Here is a 13,792-nt window from a genome sequence, read left to right on the forward strand (position 1 = left end):
TTTAGATTTTTTCAAAAGTTTTAACGAATTCTAATTATTTTATTTAAAATTTAAATTCTTAAAAAAAATATAATATGTATAAAAACGAAAAAGCTATTTAAAATGAAATCAAATGTAAAAAAAACATAGTTTAGTACGGTCTTATAACTAAAATTCCAAACTGTTGTATTGAAAAAATTAATTTCTATCCTTGTATACAACTATGATAAGGAAAAATTATTTTGGCCTATCAAAAAAATATCACGTACACACACATATATATGAGAATTCTATGCACACACACTTTTATAAACTACAATAGTTATATACTTATATAATATTAAAAAATGTAATGCACCATAATATAAAAACAAGAAAAAAAAAATATTTTTTTACCTTCATTGATGGCATACATTAGTCGATTTCGTAATTTTTCTTTGTTTTTATAGTCTGGAATTTTCAAATAATTTGTACATGTCATAACACTTGGTAAATCATTATTATCTTCTTTCTTAACAACTTTCATTAATGGCCTAAATATATAAAATAAATATAATTATTAATATAAAATCCTTATAAGCTTTATTTTCCAAAACATATACACACAAAATTAATAAATATCCCCTTTGTCTCCATATTATATATATAAATGTGTATATTTTCTTACTTTAAGGCTGAAAACCCATTATTAGGTAAGGTAGAAGTTCCGGTACAAAATTTAAGAAACATTTTCCTTTCATTACAGTCAAATTCTGATAATATCTCGATTAGCGTGATGAATGTAATTGAATCGTTTGTGTACCTTCATAAAAAAAAAAGTCATAAATTTATTTGTTATTTATTTGCGTATGTGTGTTTACATGCATATCAATAAAAATAAGTGGTATTTTAAAATACATTTTCCGTTTATTTATTGTAATTGCTTTATGCTTACCCATGATCAGGTTTAATATAAGTTGATAAATGAGATATTGTCCAATACTCATCATTATTAATACTACTTCCAAATAAATACTCACATATTTCTTCTTCGTCAAAAATATTTGTACATATTAATGGCGCTATAGTACTAAAACCGAAGCGAAATGCCCATACCTATTATAAAATTAATTAAACATTTATATATTCCAATTATTTATATCCTTTTTAACTTGCTCACAATTTATAATGTATTTATACGACAATAAAATGTAGGTATACCAAAAAATAATGATATCAAATATATATATAATTTTTACCTGAAATTTTATTCCCTCATATAAAGAATATTGAATTGTTTTGTTTATAAACAAATCTAAGTTTTCATTGGTTACGGGTATGTTCGAACCATCAGGTATTAATTCAACGGGTGGCGTAGTTCCTGTTATTATATTAAAAAGAAACAAAATATTATGTATAGACTTTTTCACACTACTTAATATATATGACTAATAATTTAACAATATTTCAAATGGCTCAGGCATCAAACATTTATGAGCACATCTCTTAAGCAATTTATCGCTATGCATAAAGAATTTTTATATAAAATTATTACCTAATAGTGTAAAATCGAGGTGTAAATCTTCAACATTTTTGCCATCTCTTCGGTATTCTAATAGTTTATTTATACTATTCATGTTTACTGCATCAACCTAAGAAAAAATAAAAATAAATAAAGTAAAACAAAAATCCACATACTTAAATATTATATGCACAACCGCATGTGCGATGATGAACTACTATAAACATATTTCTTTCTTCTTTCATTTTTTTATCTGTTATTATAAAGCAAGAATATATATTTTTCCCCACTTACCGATTGATAGTGGTGCAATTTTGACATGTTGATGTACCCAGAGTTATTCATTACAAGGTACCAAAATAATGGATGTAAATTAATATCGACATTTCGATTATCTGTTAATATTTTTGCACATAATTGGCCTAACAATTTGAAATATTTAAATAACCTATTCTCTAATGTATCTTGATCTGTACTTATGCTTTTTTTATTTTTTGAATTTCCCTTTTTATTTATTGTTTCATTTGTTTTTTTCGGTGTAGGTTCGATTTCTTCTTGTTTTCGTTCATTTTCCTTTTCCGCCATATTAGTATTTTTATTGACACTACTATTGTATCCCATATCCAAAGGTGATTTATTATTCATTTCACTAAAGAGCAAATTAATAATATCCTGAGTTTCAGATTTTACTAAATTAAAGCCTTTATTTGTATCATTATTTTTTTTTGTAGAGCTTTCATTTTTTTTTTCCATTTCTATATTATCTTCCTTCAAGAAATGTTCTTCAAAATCTTTTGTAAATAATTTATATTTTTTAATATTTGCATTTTTACTTTCCTTATCCCCCTTTTCGGTTTGTTTTCTTTTATTGTCATCTATGATATATTCATCTTTTATTTCTTCTTTTATTTCTTCTTTTATTTTTTTTTCTGCTATATTTGTTACTAATTCATCGTTTTTCGATTTTTTCATTTTTTTACTAGTTTCTTCATAAACTTCGTTATTTTTTTCGCTTTGCTCTTCTTTTACACTTATATCATTTTTTTGTTTCTTTATTGTATCAAAAGATGAAACTGAGGATATTGTATATTTATTTCCTGATTTTTCAGCTATTTCATTAATTTTACTATTTTTTGTTCCTTTATTATCTAAGTTCTTTTCTTTTTTATTTTTTTTCAAATTGTTTTTCTTTTCCCCTTTTTCATATTCTTCACTATATTCGTCATAATAATCGTCATCATCATATTCGTCAATTTCGTAACCATACTCCTCTTCATCTTCATAATAATTTTCTTCATCCTCATCAAAACTTTGATCCTCTATTTTTTCTTTCATATTAATATCATCTTTTCCATCTACATATTTCTTATTTTCTCCTTCATCTGGTTCATTTACAGCATCATAACTTCTACCTCTTTTTTTTTTATTTATTTCTGTATTTATTTGTTTCTTTTCAGATATTTTTGTATTTTTATCTTTTATATCAAAATCATTATTTTTTTTATAAGATGATGTTTTATCAGACATATCAATGGATTTATTTATATGCTCACTATTATTATTATCATCTTCGGAATAGTTATCCATACAACTATCCTGATTGTTTGTTCCCTTTTTATCTTTTGGTTTTTCGCTAATTGATTCTTGACATATATTATCTTTTTTACTCATTTTTGTTGAACTATTTTTAATTTCTTCAACATCTTCATCCTCGTCAAGTTCACCCTCTTCTTTGACATCATTTTTTTTTTTTTTTTTTTTTACTTTTTTTTTAGTATCACTTTCTAAACTACCATTGTTAATATCTGTAATGGAAACATTTTTAGATTTACTGGTTCCGCTTTTTTTTCCACTTTTTTTGTTCTTTTTATTCTTTGATTTTTTATCTAAAATTCCTATTTTTGATATATCGTCAAAATTATCCAAATTTCTATTATTCTTATTAAACATATTTGAATTCATAGAATATAAAAAGTGATTTATGAAGCTGTTAACTGAATGGTAACTATTTGTATGTACCCCATCACTAACACCATTTATTCTTTTATTAATCGAAGAAGAATTATATGTGTTATGATTTGTTGAGCCAAATGTTCGATGATTATTGAAATTGTGAAGGTTTCCAGAAAAAGCTGCTCCTATGTCATTAGCACTATTATTACTCGTATTTGTAAGTTCAGAATGTTTAGGTTTTTTTAATAAATTGAAATCAAAATTGTTTAAATCTATTTTATAAGATATAGGGAAAAGATAATTATTTTCAATTTTAAACAATTTTAATTTTTCTTTTTTTAACTCTTCAATAACTTCATTATAAAATTCTAAAGAAGGACCTAACCCGGTTCCCTCTTCATTAAAAAATTCTATATCTAAATAGGAGGGTGTAACATAATTCGAATTTATATAATGTAAATGATTAAATATTCGGAAAGATGAATCTACTATTTTATGTCTGTGTAATTTGATTTTAGTTCTAGGTAATGATAAAGTAGTATTATCTTGTAAAAAGTTAAATATTTTTTTTTTTTCAGAATTATAAGTATAATTTGCACACACTGATAATAAATGTTCTTCCATTAATGCTCCATTTCGAGTAGTTACTTTTTCATTAAACTTATCAACTAATTCTTTTATTCTTTGTTTATAATTATATAAACCTCTATAGTTTCCAAAATATGCTATTTCAAAAAAAAAGGATCGAATATCAATATTTATTACAAAATTAAATAAATAAAATATTTTGTATATCCATGATGGTAATTTTTCACTAAACATGAATAATGGATTATTCAAATAATACATTATTTTATTATTTAAACTATTTAATATAAAATCTTTTTTTTCGATTTTATTTATATCAAGTAATAATTTGTTTGGTCCTTCATTGTTTTTGCATAAATAGAAAGATTTCACAAAATTCATTTCATGTTTTGTCATATCGTTTAGTAATTTCATTGATTCAATTTTATTTTCATCTAAAATCAATTTATTTTCGACTTCATTACTCATATAAAAGTCTAAAAGTGGCTGAGTATTGAAAATTTTAAAATGCTTAAAAAGTAAAAATAATATTTTATATAACAAAAAGTTGTACATATTTTCAATAAATATATCTCTATCCATTTTTCTCTTTTTTTTATTATTACATAAACAATTTTTAACATTTTTTAAATTGAAGAATGCTTGATCATATTCCCATTCTGTATCATTTTCTGTTTTCATTATGACTCCCTTTTTAATAATTTCGCTATACATAGGCATATAATTAAATAACATATAAAATTCTTCTTCTTCAAAACCTGGTTTACTCATATTTCCATGTTGAAGTAAAGGATCGTGATTTGTTTCCATACTTTCTTTGTTTATTCCTTCATTATTATATATCATGTTTTTTTCATAATATTTCTTATACAAATTAAATTCCCACATTCTTCCCATTTCAATATCTTCAATAGTACTTCTTTTACTGCCATATGAAATATTGCCATTACTACTTTTTTCATTATCTAAAACAACATTGAAATTGTGATAATGTGTACTAAGCATTATATCCTTATTAATATAGTGATTATCTAAAAGAATAAGTTCTGTTACTTTTGTCATTTCGTTTTTAAGATATGTAGATAAATAAATTGAATCATTTTCTACATAATTATTTTCTAAAAATTCAAAATCCATTTTGTTATCTATATAACAATTTTTTAAATAGTCAAGTAAATATGGTGATGTTTTTTTTTCATTCTCTATCTTTTCATTTCCCAATTCGTCATAATATTCTTGCCCATTTATATGTTTTAAAGATTTATAATCATAAGCATCATTAATTGTTCCAATTTCGTGATATAAACTTTTGCTTTTTTCATAAGCCTCTTTTTGTGCTTTTGTTTTTAGCATAGTAAGGAAATTATTTCCCGAAACATTTTCTGTACCCCCATTCGTATCGATATTTTCATCAGCAGTATTATGCAATTGTTTAACTAAATCGAAAGATATATTATAATAATTATATTTATCATTTATAATTTTACAAGAAAATGGGGTGTTTATGCTACTCTTAAGTTGTTTATAAGTACTTGGGCTGACATAGGAATATATATCATTATTTTTGTAAAATGTGTTATGCTCACTTTTTTGTATGCCATCATCCATATTGTCATAATTATTATCTCTTTTTTTTTTGTTTTTTTTTTTTGTAACAATATTTAAATCATTATTTATGTTCATAAGTTCGTCATCATAGAAAGCTTGTTCATATGCTTGTTCAGAATGTTTTCGCTTTTTAATAATTTTGTAATTTATAATGTGCATTTTGTTATGTTTATTATTGCCTATACTAATGGTATTATAAATACCCTGATGGCTATTATTATTCCATAAATATTTTATATTATTTTTAATATAATTATAATTGGTTATACAATGTTCTACTACATCATTATAAACATAAAAATTTTCAAAATTGCAATATATATTTTCCTCATTAATATATGATTCATTTTTATTTAAATAATATAAATCACTTAATTTTACTAAGTATTCAGAAATGCATGAATCTTTATGCACATTTATTCCATTAATTGATAGGATAATAAAATCGTCATTTTTTCCATAATATTTTGAATTGTAATTTTTATTAATTTTGTTAATATTTTTTCTTATATAATTTTCAACTTTATTAAATGATTCAAATATGTTAAAAGATCCTTGTAAATTTTTAGATTTATCAAAATCATTTTTGGAATAATATAAAAATCTATTTGTCATATCTTTTGTATATATCATTTTGTTAATCTTTAAATCTTTCGAATTCTTTTGTGATATTTTTACATTTTTACGATTTTTATCATCCTTTTCTTTGCTTTTATATGAGAAAGTACCACTCTTATCTTCTTCCTCACCTTTTCCTTTTGTGTAATCATAAACTACATTATTTTCATTTTTATTAAATTCTTGATACATTCTATTATTTGAAACTTCGTCATTATTATCCTGTACCATTGATAATTGTATACCCTTGTTCAAAGAATTAAAAATTGCTACATTATCAACATATAGCCCATTTCTTCTTAAATGAATTGGGAAATGACAGTTGTAATTATTATACATGCATTTTCCTTTTTTGTCATTATATTTTGTACTTATATTATTATTTTTGGATAAGGCATCATAAAATGAACCCTTAGAAACATAATACACATTATTGTAATTTTTGACACTACTCATATCTTTTTCATCAATAAAATTATTTCCTTTTGTTTGTTTTTTATCCTTAATAGGAAAACTATTTTGGGGTGCATATGGTGTATTTGTTGAACTAACATCTTTTGCACTTTCTTCTTTTTTATTAATTCCTATTTCTTTATTTGGCCCTTTTAAAGTATAAAATATTGGAGGTTCATTTTCTTCAGTTTTTTTTTGTTTTTTTTTTTCTTCTTCAATTTCTTCAACAAATATAGAAGTATCGAGTTTCTTTTCATTAATATTAGTACCTAAGTCAACACCTTCTACTTGTTTATTTGTTTCTCTATTATCTGCACGCTCATCGATGTTTGAATCTTCAATGTTATTTTTTTTTCGCTGTTTCAAACTTTTTGCCAAATTATTATCACTAATTTTTCTGCTTTTTGAACTCAACACATTATTTCCACAATAGTTTTCCTGATGTAACGATGGAAAATCATCGGAATTTGATGACCATAGCGTTTTATTATTATTTGTATTAAACTCATTTATATTTGTATGCACACAATTATTTGTGCCATTTAAATTCTCTTGGAAAAAATGCATAGGCAAGTTATCAAACATATTTAAACAATCCTTTGTTAATTTAATCAAATTGGAAAAATGGTAAAAAGATACATTATTTGTAATTAAATTATAATGATAAACATCAAAAATTTTTAAAACTGAAGATTCTAAATTATTAATTTCGGATTTGCTTATTTCTTCAATATTTTTCACCATCCCTAAAATGTTATATAACTTTTTAATGCTATTTAAAAATAAGCCATGTACTATATCCTCTTTTTTTTCATTGTTAACAAACAATAATGCATATAAAAATATATATAATCTTAAATTTCTATCTATATTTTTTAATAATTTCAAAGTTTTCTTTTTTTGTTTTTCCTTATATATAAATTCTTCATTATTAATAATAGTATTGTTTTTAAAAACATATTCCCCATTGTTTTCTTGCCAATTGTCTACCTTTTGTGTATGTTTTTTTCCTGTATTTCCATAAAACAGCTTTTGAAATAAAAAAAAATATAACCTTTTTGCAATATTGTATTGATAAAAATAAATTGATCCATCTTCACCCATACGATATAAATTATAAAACAAGTTTATTAAATAATAGTAAGATAAAACAACATTATTATAGCAGCTTATTTCATCAATAATTAAATCTTTTAAAAATATGTTTGACACATCATTATTTTTGCATTTTTTTACATTCTCATAACATAAAAATATTGTGCCAAATTCTAAATTGACATTTTTAGATTCTCTTTCGTAATTAAAGAATAATAATTTTCCATTTGTCGATGTATCAACATCATTATGCTCTGGATTATTATATAAAATATTATGGGGAATGGAATAGCTATTATTGTTTATTATATTTTTTCCTGAACAGTCAGAATTATATAAATCATAAAAGTACAAAAATATAATGTTATAAATTTGTTTATTACTATTGCAAAAAGAGTTGTTTTCCTGGATAGCTATTTCTCTCTTCTTTTTTAGTAATATATTTTTTATAATATTTATTAGTACATGTAAAAAAACTGGTTTATTATCATGAAAACTGAGGTTCGTTATATCATTTTCTTGAATGCTGATATTTTTATCATTCATATTAAAATTAATATATGCCTCATTAGTTGTATTTTCACTTTTTATATTCAATTTTTCCTTCAAATCTTTATACATTAAATTAGTTGATATAAGATTTACAAACGACTCGACAATTTTGCATATAATAATACCACTAATAGCTGATGTGTCAGATAAATTATTTAAAATACTAAATCTTATAAAAGAATATAACTCTGTATTATAACTAAATATGTAATCTAAGCATTGAACGAATTCTGGATTGTTAAACGATGTAAATGATATTTTATAGAGAGAAATAAATAGCGATAACAGTATTGATGTACATAAATATTTTGTATCATAATATAATGTTTCTTCAAATATGGTATATATATTTGGTATAATTATTTTTATAACTTTCATTAAATATTTCAAATTATTTTTATAAAAATCGAGCTTTTCTTTTTTAACATCCACTGGAAAATTCATAGGTACACACTTAGTGGAACAAAACTCGTCATTACTAATAATATCATTTTCTTGTGTGCTACTTTTTAATGATTCTTCTTTATATTGTTTTCCTAACAAATTTTCTGTTTCATACTTATGTATTACAGATCCATCAATTTTGCATATTGGAAGAAAAGAATATAAAGTAAATAAAATATAAATAATCAATATATTATTGTTTTTAAATTTTTTATTATCAAACAATTCATTAAATTTTTCTAAAAAGTCGCTGTTACAAAAATCTTCTAATATATTATTACTATAATTAACTAGTATAGATATAATATAAAATGTTTCGATAAAGGCATATAAATTATCCTCTATTTTACATTCTATTAATAATTTTATAATATTATCTCTAATATTAGTATTATATACGCTTTCTATTTCTGTACATAACTTATTATTTATACTTTCATTATTATTTAAATGAATTATATTTTGTAAAAGATTATTTTGATTGTTAATACAATTTGTTTTGTTTTTTTCTTCCTTATTATTTCGGCTATCTTCTTTACCTTTATCAAAATTGTTACTAGTTTTTTTCGTTTCATCGCCTTTTATTTTATTAATAGGAAAAACATTTCCTTCACCCTTTACTTCACCATGTGATTCATTAACATTTTCTGATATGTTATCATCTAAAATGTATATATCATCTTTTTCTTTTTTTTTTTTAGCTTTTTTCCTTTTTTCGTTTTTATTTTCTTTTTGATCACAGCTGGAATTTGAATCGCTATCATTATCTTCTTTATCAATTTTCTCTTTTTTATTAGATTTTTTTTTCTTCTTCTTTTTTTTCTTATCACACCCGTAATCGTCATCCATATCATTTTCGGAAAATTTGGATTTTTTGTTTTTACTAATTGAACTAGCTATTTTTTTTTGAGAATTTTTCTTTTTCTTACTTTTGCTATTACTACTAATATCACTGGATATATCATTGCTTTTGTTTTCATCATCTGATATTTCTATAACATTATAACTTTTATCAATTTCTTCCTTAGTGTGCAAATGTTTCATTGCAGTTTTATCTTCGTTATCATTTGAATCATTACCCCCTTGTTTTTTTTTTTTTTTTTTTTTCTTCGTTTTTTTCTTCTTTTCCATCAATTTGCTTAAATAAGACGATACTTCTTTTGTGCTTTTATTTTTCCCTTTTCGAGAATTTCGAGTTCTATCTTCATCTAATAATAATGAATTCGCTCTTCTTCTAATTTTATTATCATTATCTAATTGTATAGTAATTATTTTATCAAGTAATGATCTCCATAAAGTGCAAATAATATTTAATATATGAATATAATTGAAGTGAAAAAAATTGACATATGTGTTACAATAAGGCATGATATACTTTTTAATATGTTTATATTTCTTAATATTATTAATCATTTGAATAATGCAAAAAAATATTTTTTTCTGAATATTTACATTATAAAAATCTATATGCATTAACATATATTTAATACTCTTTTTTTTCAATATAAGCATAGGATCTTTTTCTACTAGCTTTTCAAAAATTTTTAATATTACTTCAGCAACATCAATATATTCAATATCATTTAATTTTTTATTTAATATATTTACACAATCTCGATTATTAATTACATATTTTATTGAATTAGGGTATATATCTAAAATAGTATAGATACAGCAAGTAGCAGTATATATCATATTAATATATTTTACATCAATTGCACATGCTTCATCCATAAACATTTTCTCGTTATCAAACTCATTACTACATTCACTTGTAATACTAGAACAATTATTTGAACTATCAAATTCTGAATCAAATTCGCTACTATATTTATTTTTATTATCGTCGCTACTTTCATCTTCATCATTTTCCTCCGATTCATTTTCTTCATCATCCTCTTCTTCACTTATTTCATCTTTTCCTTTTTCTTCCTCGTTATTTTCTTTATCTAGTTTTTCTTCTTCATTTGTGTTCAAATTTTCTAATAATTTTTCATTTCCTTTTTTATTATTATCACTATTGTTATTTTCATTATCACCTTTTCTCTTATTATTTTTTTTATTTTTTTTTTTTCTTCGAACTTTCTCATTGTTATTGTCACTATAATCAAATTCATCCATATCATCAAAACTTGTAGCATAAACACCTATATGCTCTTGTATTATTTTGAAGAAATTATTTAATCCATCTCCTACTACATCATTTATTTTATCATTATTTAATTTTTTATCATTTCCCCATCCTTTCGATGTTTTTTTATTTCCAGTATTTTTGTATGAATCATCATACGATGCATGGGGTTTATTAATTACATGAATTAACACATTAATATATTCTTCCAAATGTGAATTACTTATTCCTCCATCCACAGATAAATTTAGTTGCTCATAAAAATCGTTCAGCGCAGCGAGCTATAAAAGGGGTAAAGAAGGGGTAAAAATATGAGCATGTGTATAAGCTTATACATGTAACATATATACAACGCTTCCAACAAACGATAAATAATATATAGATATAATTTTTATTTGTTTTAAAACAGCATGTGTGTAAAAAAGTAATAGTAATAACAAGAATAGAGGATATAAGAGAAAACTAATTTTTCGTAAAAAGCCAAAAAAAAGAAAATAAAAATAAAGAACTTTACAAGAATCTAAACACAAGCATATGCATATATATGAAATTTCATAAAGCTAATATAGTAATAGCCTACCTTCTCGGATTCGTTTCCATGTTTTATAGTATTTATTATATATGAGTATTGTGAGTTTTCAAAAATCATATATTTTTTCATTATGATTATTTAAATCATATTATATAATATACCATATTATATTTCAAGATAATATCCTATTAAAATATCTATGAATATAAATATATGATATAAAGTACCTTATAATAAGAAATAAAATAAATAAAATAATATATACAAAAATATCTTTAAAAAAATATTATACATGCAATGCAAAAAATATAAATAAAAATAACCGTGATAATGAAATCAAAAAACACGAAAAAAAAAATGCAAAAAAAATATTGCGATATAAAAAAAGTTTTGCATAACATATATAAATAAATATTTTATCGTAAAAACAAAAATAATATATATAATTAAAATTATAATATTTTTATTCTACATTTGAAAATTTATTAATGGTAATTCCCTTTTATGTGTATTTTTTGTTACTGCTATTATTACCATTACTTATAAACCGATCAGGTATATCATATAACAATGTTATATATAAGGAAAAAAAAGGGATTATATATATGATTTATAATAGATAAAAAGTTAATAATTAAATATAAATAAATATATATATATATACATATGAGAGATTCTATAATAGTTCAAGTGTAGAAATAAATTCCCTACAAAAAATTGGTATATTGATCATTATTTTTAAACAAAGGGAAAATGGAGATTATAAGAGAATGCTTTTATTCTTTAATTTTTATGTTATAAAACAAGTTTAGATATTTTATAAATATTATATGTACATATACAATCTATAGGATATGTTCTTACTTAATAAGAACAAAAGGTGAAAGTAGCATAAAATATAAATTTACAATTTGTTCTTTTTTTTCACCTATATTATAGCCCTTCTTTTTTCATCATATTTCTTTTAGCTTTTTTTGTGTAATCTTTATGTAATCATTTAGATTGTTTTTTTTTTAAAAGGAACATAAATATGCAACAAAAATGCGTGTAGCATTTATTATAAATATCTTATATGCATATATATATTTGGAAAATCTTATGATTAACTTATATATGAGATATACACCGTTTGTATAAAGTATATATTTGAAATATTATACAATACAAAAAACAGTGAAATAAACTATATAGGAAATATTCATGTATACACATTGCCCATATTTTGCATAAACCTTATGTATATATCTGGGGATGTGCACACACCAATAGGCGCTCTATAAAAATATTTTTTTCAAATAATATAGCAATAGATATGCCAATTTAATAAACTATATATAAACCTTTCAAGTAAACACTACTATTTAAGTCTATATAAGGAACAATATCATTGTTTTGAATAAATATTATATATATTCTTTTTTTATTTCATATAATGTTATAAAATCAATTAACAACTTTTTTGGTGGTACATAATGTAAATAAACTTATTGACATTATTATTTTTTTTTCAAAATATGCTTTTATTTAGCAACATAATGAAAACATATTAAAATTTACGACATTATGTGATATTTAGTAAATATTATCATATCAATACTTATTTTTATATTTGTTAATTCCTTGAGAATATTTTAAAATACATTACATTAGATTAATTTTTAAGGGTGAAAGATTTTCATTTTATATTCTTAACCAATTAAAATGTGTGTATACACATTCTCCATATATTTTTGCAGTTGTTGTATAAACTATTATACATATAAAAGTAATTGCTACTTTTTAAAAATTAATGCTATATTTTCTAAACAAACAAAATGAACTATATTATAATTAGCTAATTGCAAAAGTATATACAATTCTATTTTTTTATATGAATATCAACATATATATATGCCTGAATATGTGTTATATAATTTATACTATATCATAAAACTCACTATTATGTATATTAAGGATAAACTAATAGTCAATAAATTGATATAAAAAAGGAAGTATAAAAAATTAAATCGAACTAATTAAGAATATAATTTAATGTTTTGCAAAACGATTTGTTTTTAAAGTATATGGAATAAGATACTCTTTGAGTAGGTACATACATGATATGGCCGTCTTATTTTTTAAAACAACAGTATTTAGTTTAATTACACTTTTTATATACCTTAATGTTAAGTAGATAGTTGTTATATCATATTAAAAGATTATTTTTATATATTTTTTATAAAAGTATGTATATGGATAAAAAAAATATGTTTTATAAATAAGGTATAAATGATAATATTTATGTATATATCTTGTTAATACTATGGAATGATAAAATTCTGCAATAAAGCAAAATTAT

The 13,792-nt window shown here is 22.3% G+C and overlaps 1 protein-coding gene across 1 annotated transcript; it reads right to left on the reverse strand.

Moving 5' to 3' along the window:
• Positions 1-200: 200 nt before the first annotated feature.
• Positions 201-11,583, reverse strand: PVVCY_1000360 (E3 ubiquitin-protein ligase, putative; the record flags this gene model as incomplete). Its single annotated transcript, XM_008625494.1, has 8 exons — positions 201-226; positions 376-512; positions 647-781; positions 914-1,074; positions 1,218-1,339; positions 1,514-1,610; positions 1,775-11,203; positions 11,503-11,583. The coding sequence occupies 8 exons, from the start codon at positions 11,581-11,583 to the stop codon at positions 201-203; spliced, it is 10,188 nt and encodes a 3,395-aa protein (XP_008623716.1).
• Positions 11,584-13,792: the final 2,209 nt, after the last annotated feature.

This window comes from Plasmodium vinckei, assembly GCF_900681995.1.
Source record: "Plasmodium vinckei vinckei genome assembly, chromosome: PVVCY_10".
In the NCBI taxonomy this organism is placed as follows: Eukaryota; Apicomplexa; class Aconoidasida; order Haemosporida; family Plasmodiidae; genus Plasmodium; species Plasmodium vinckei.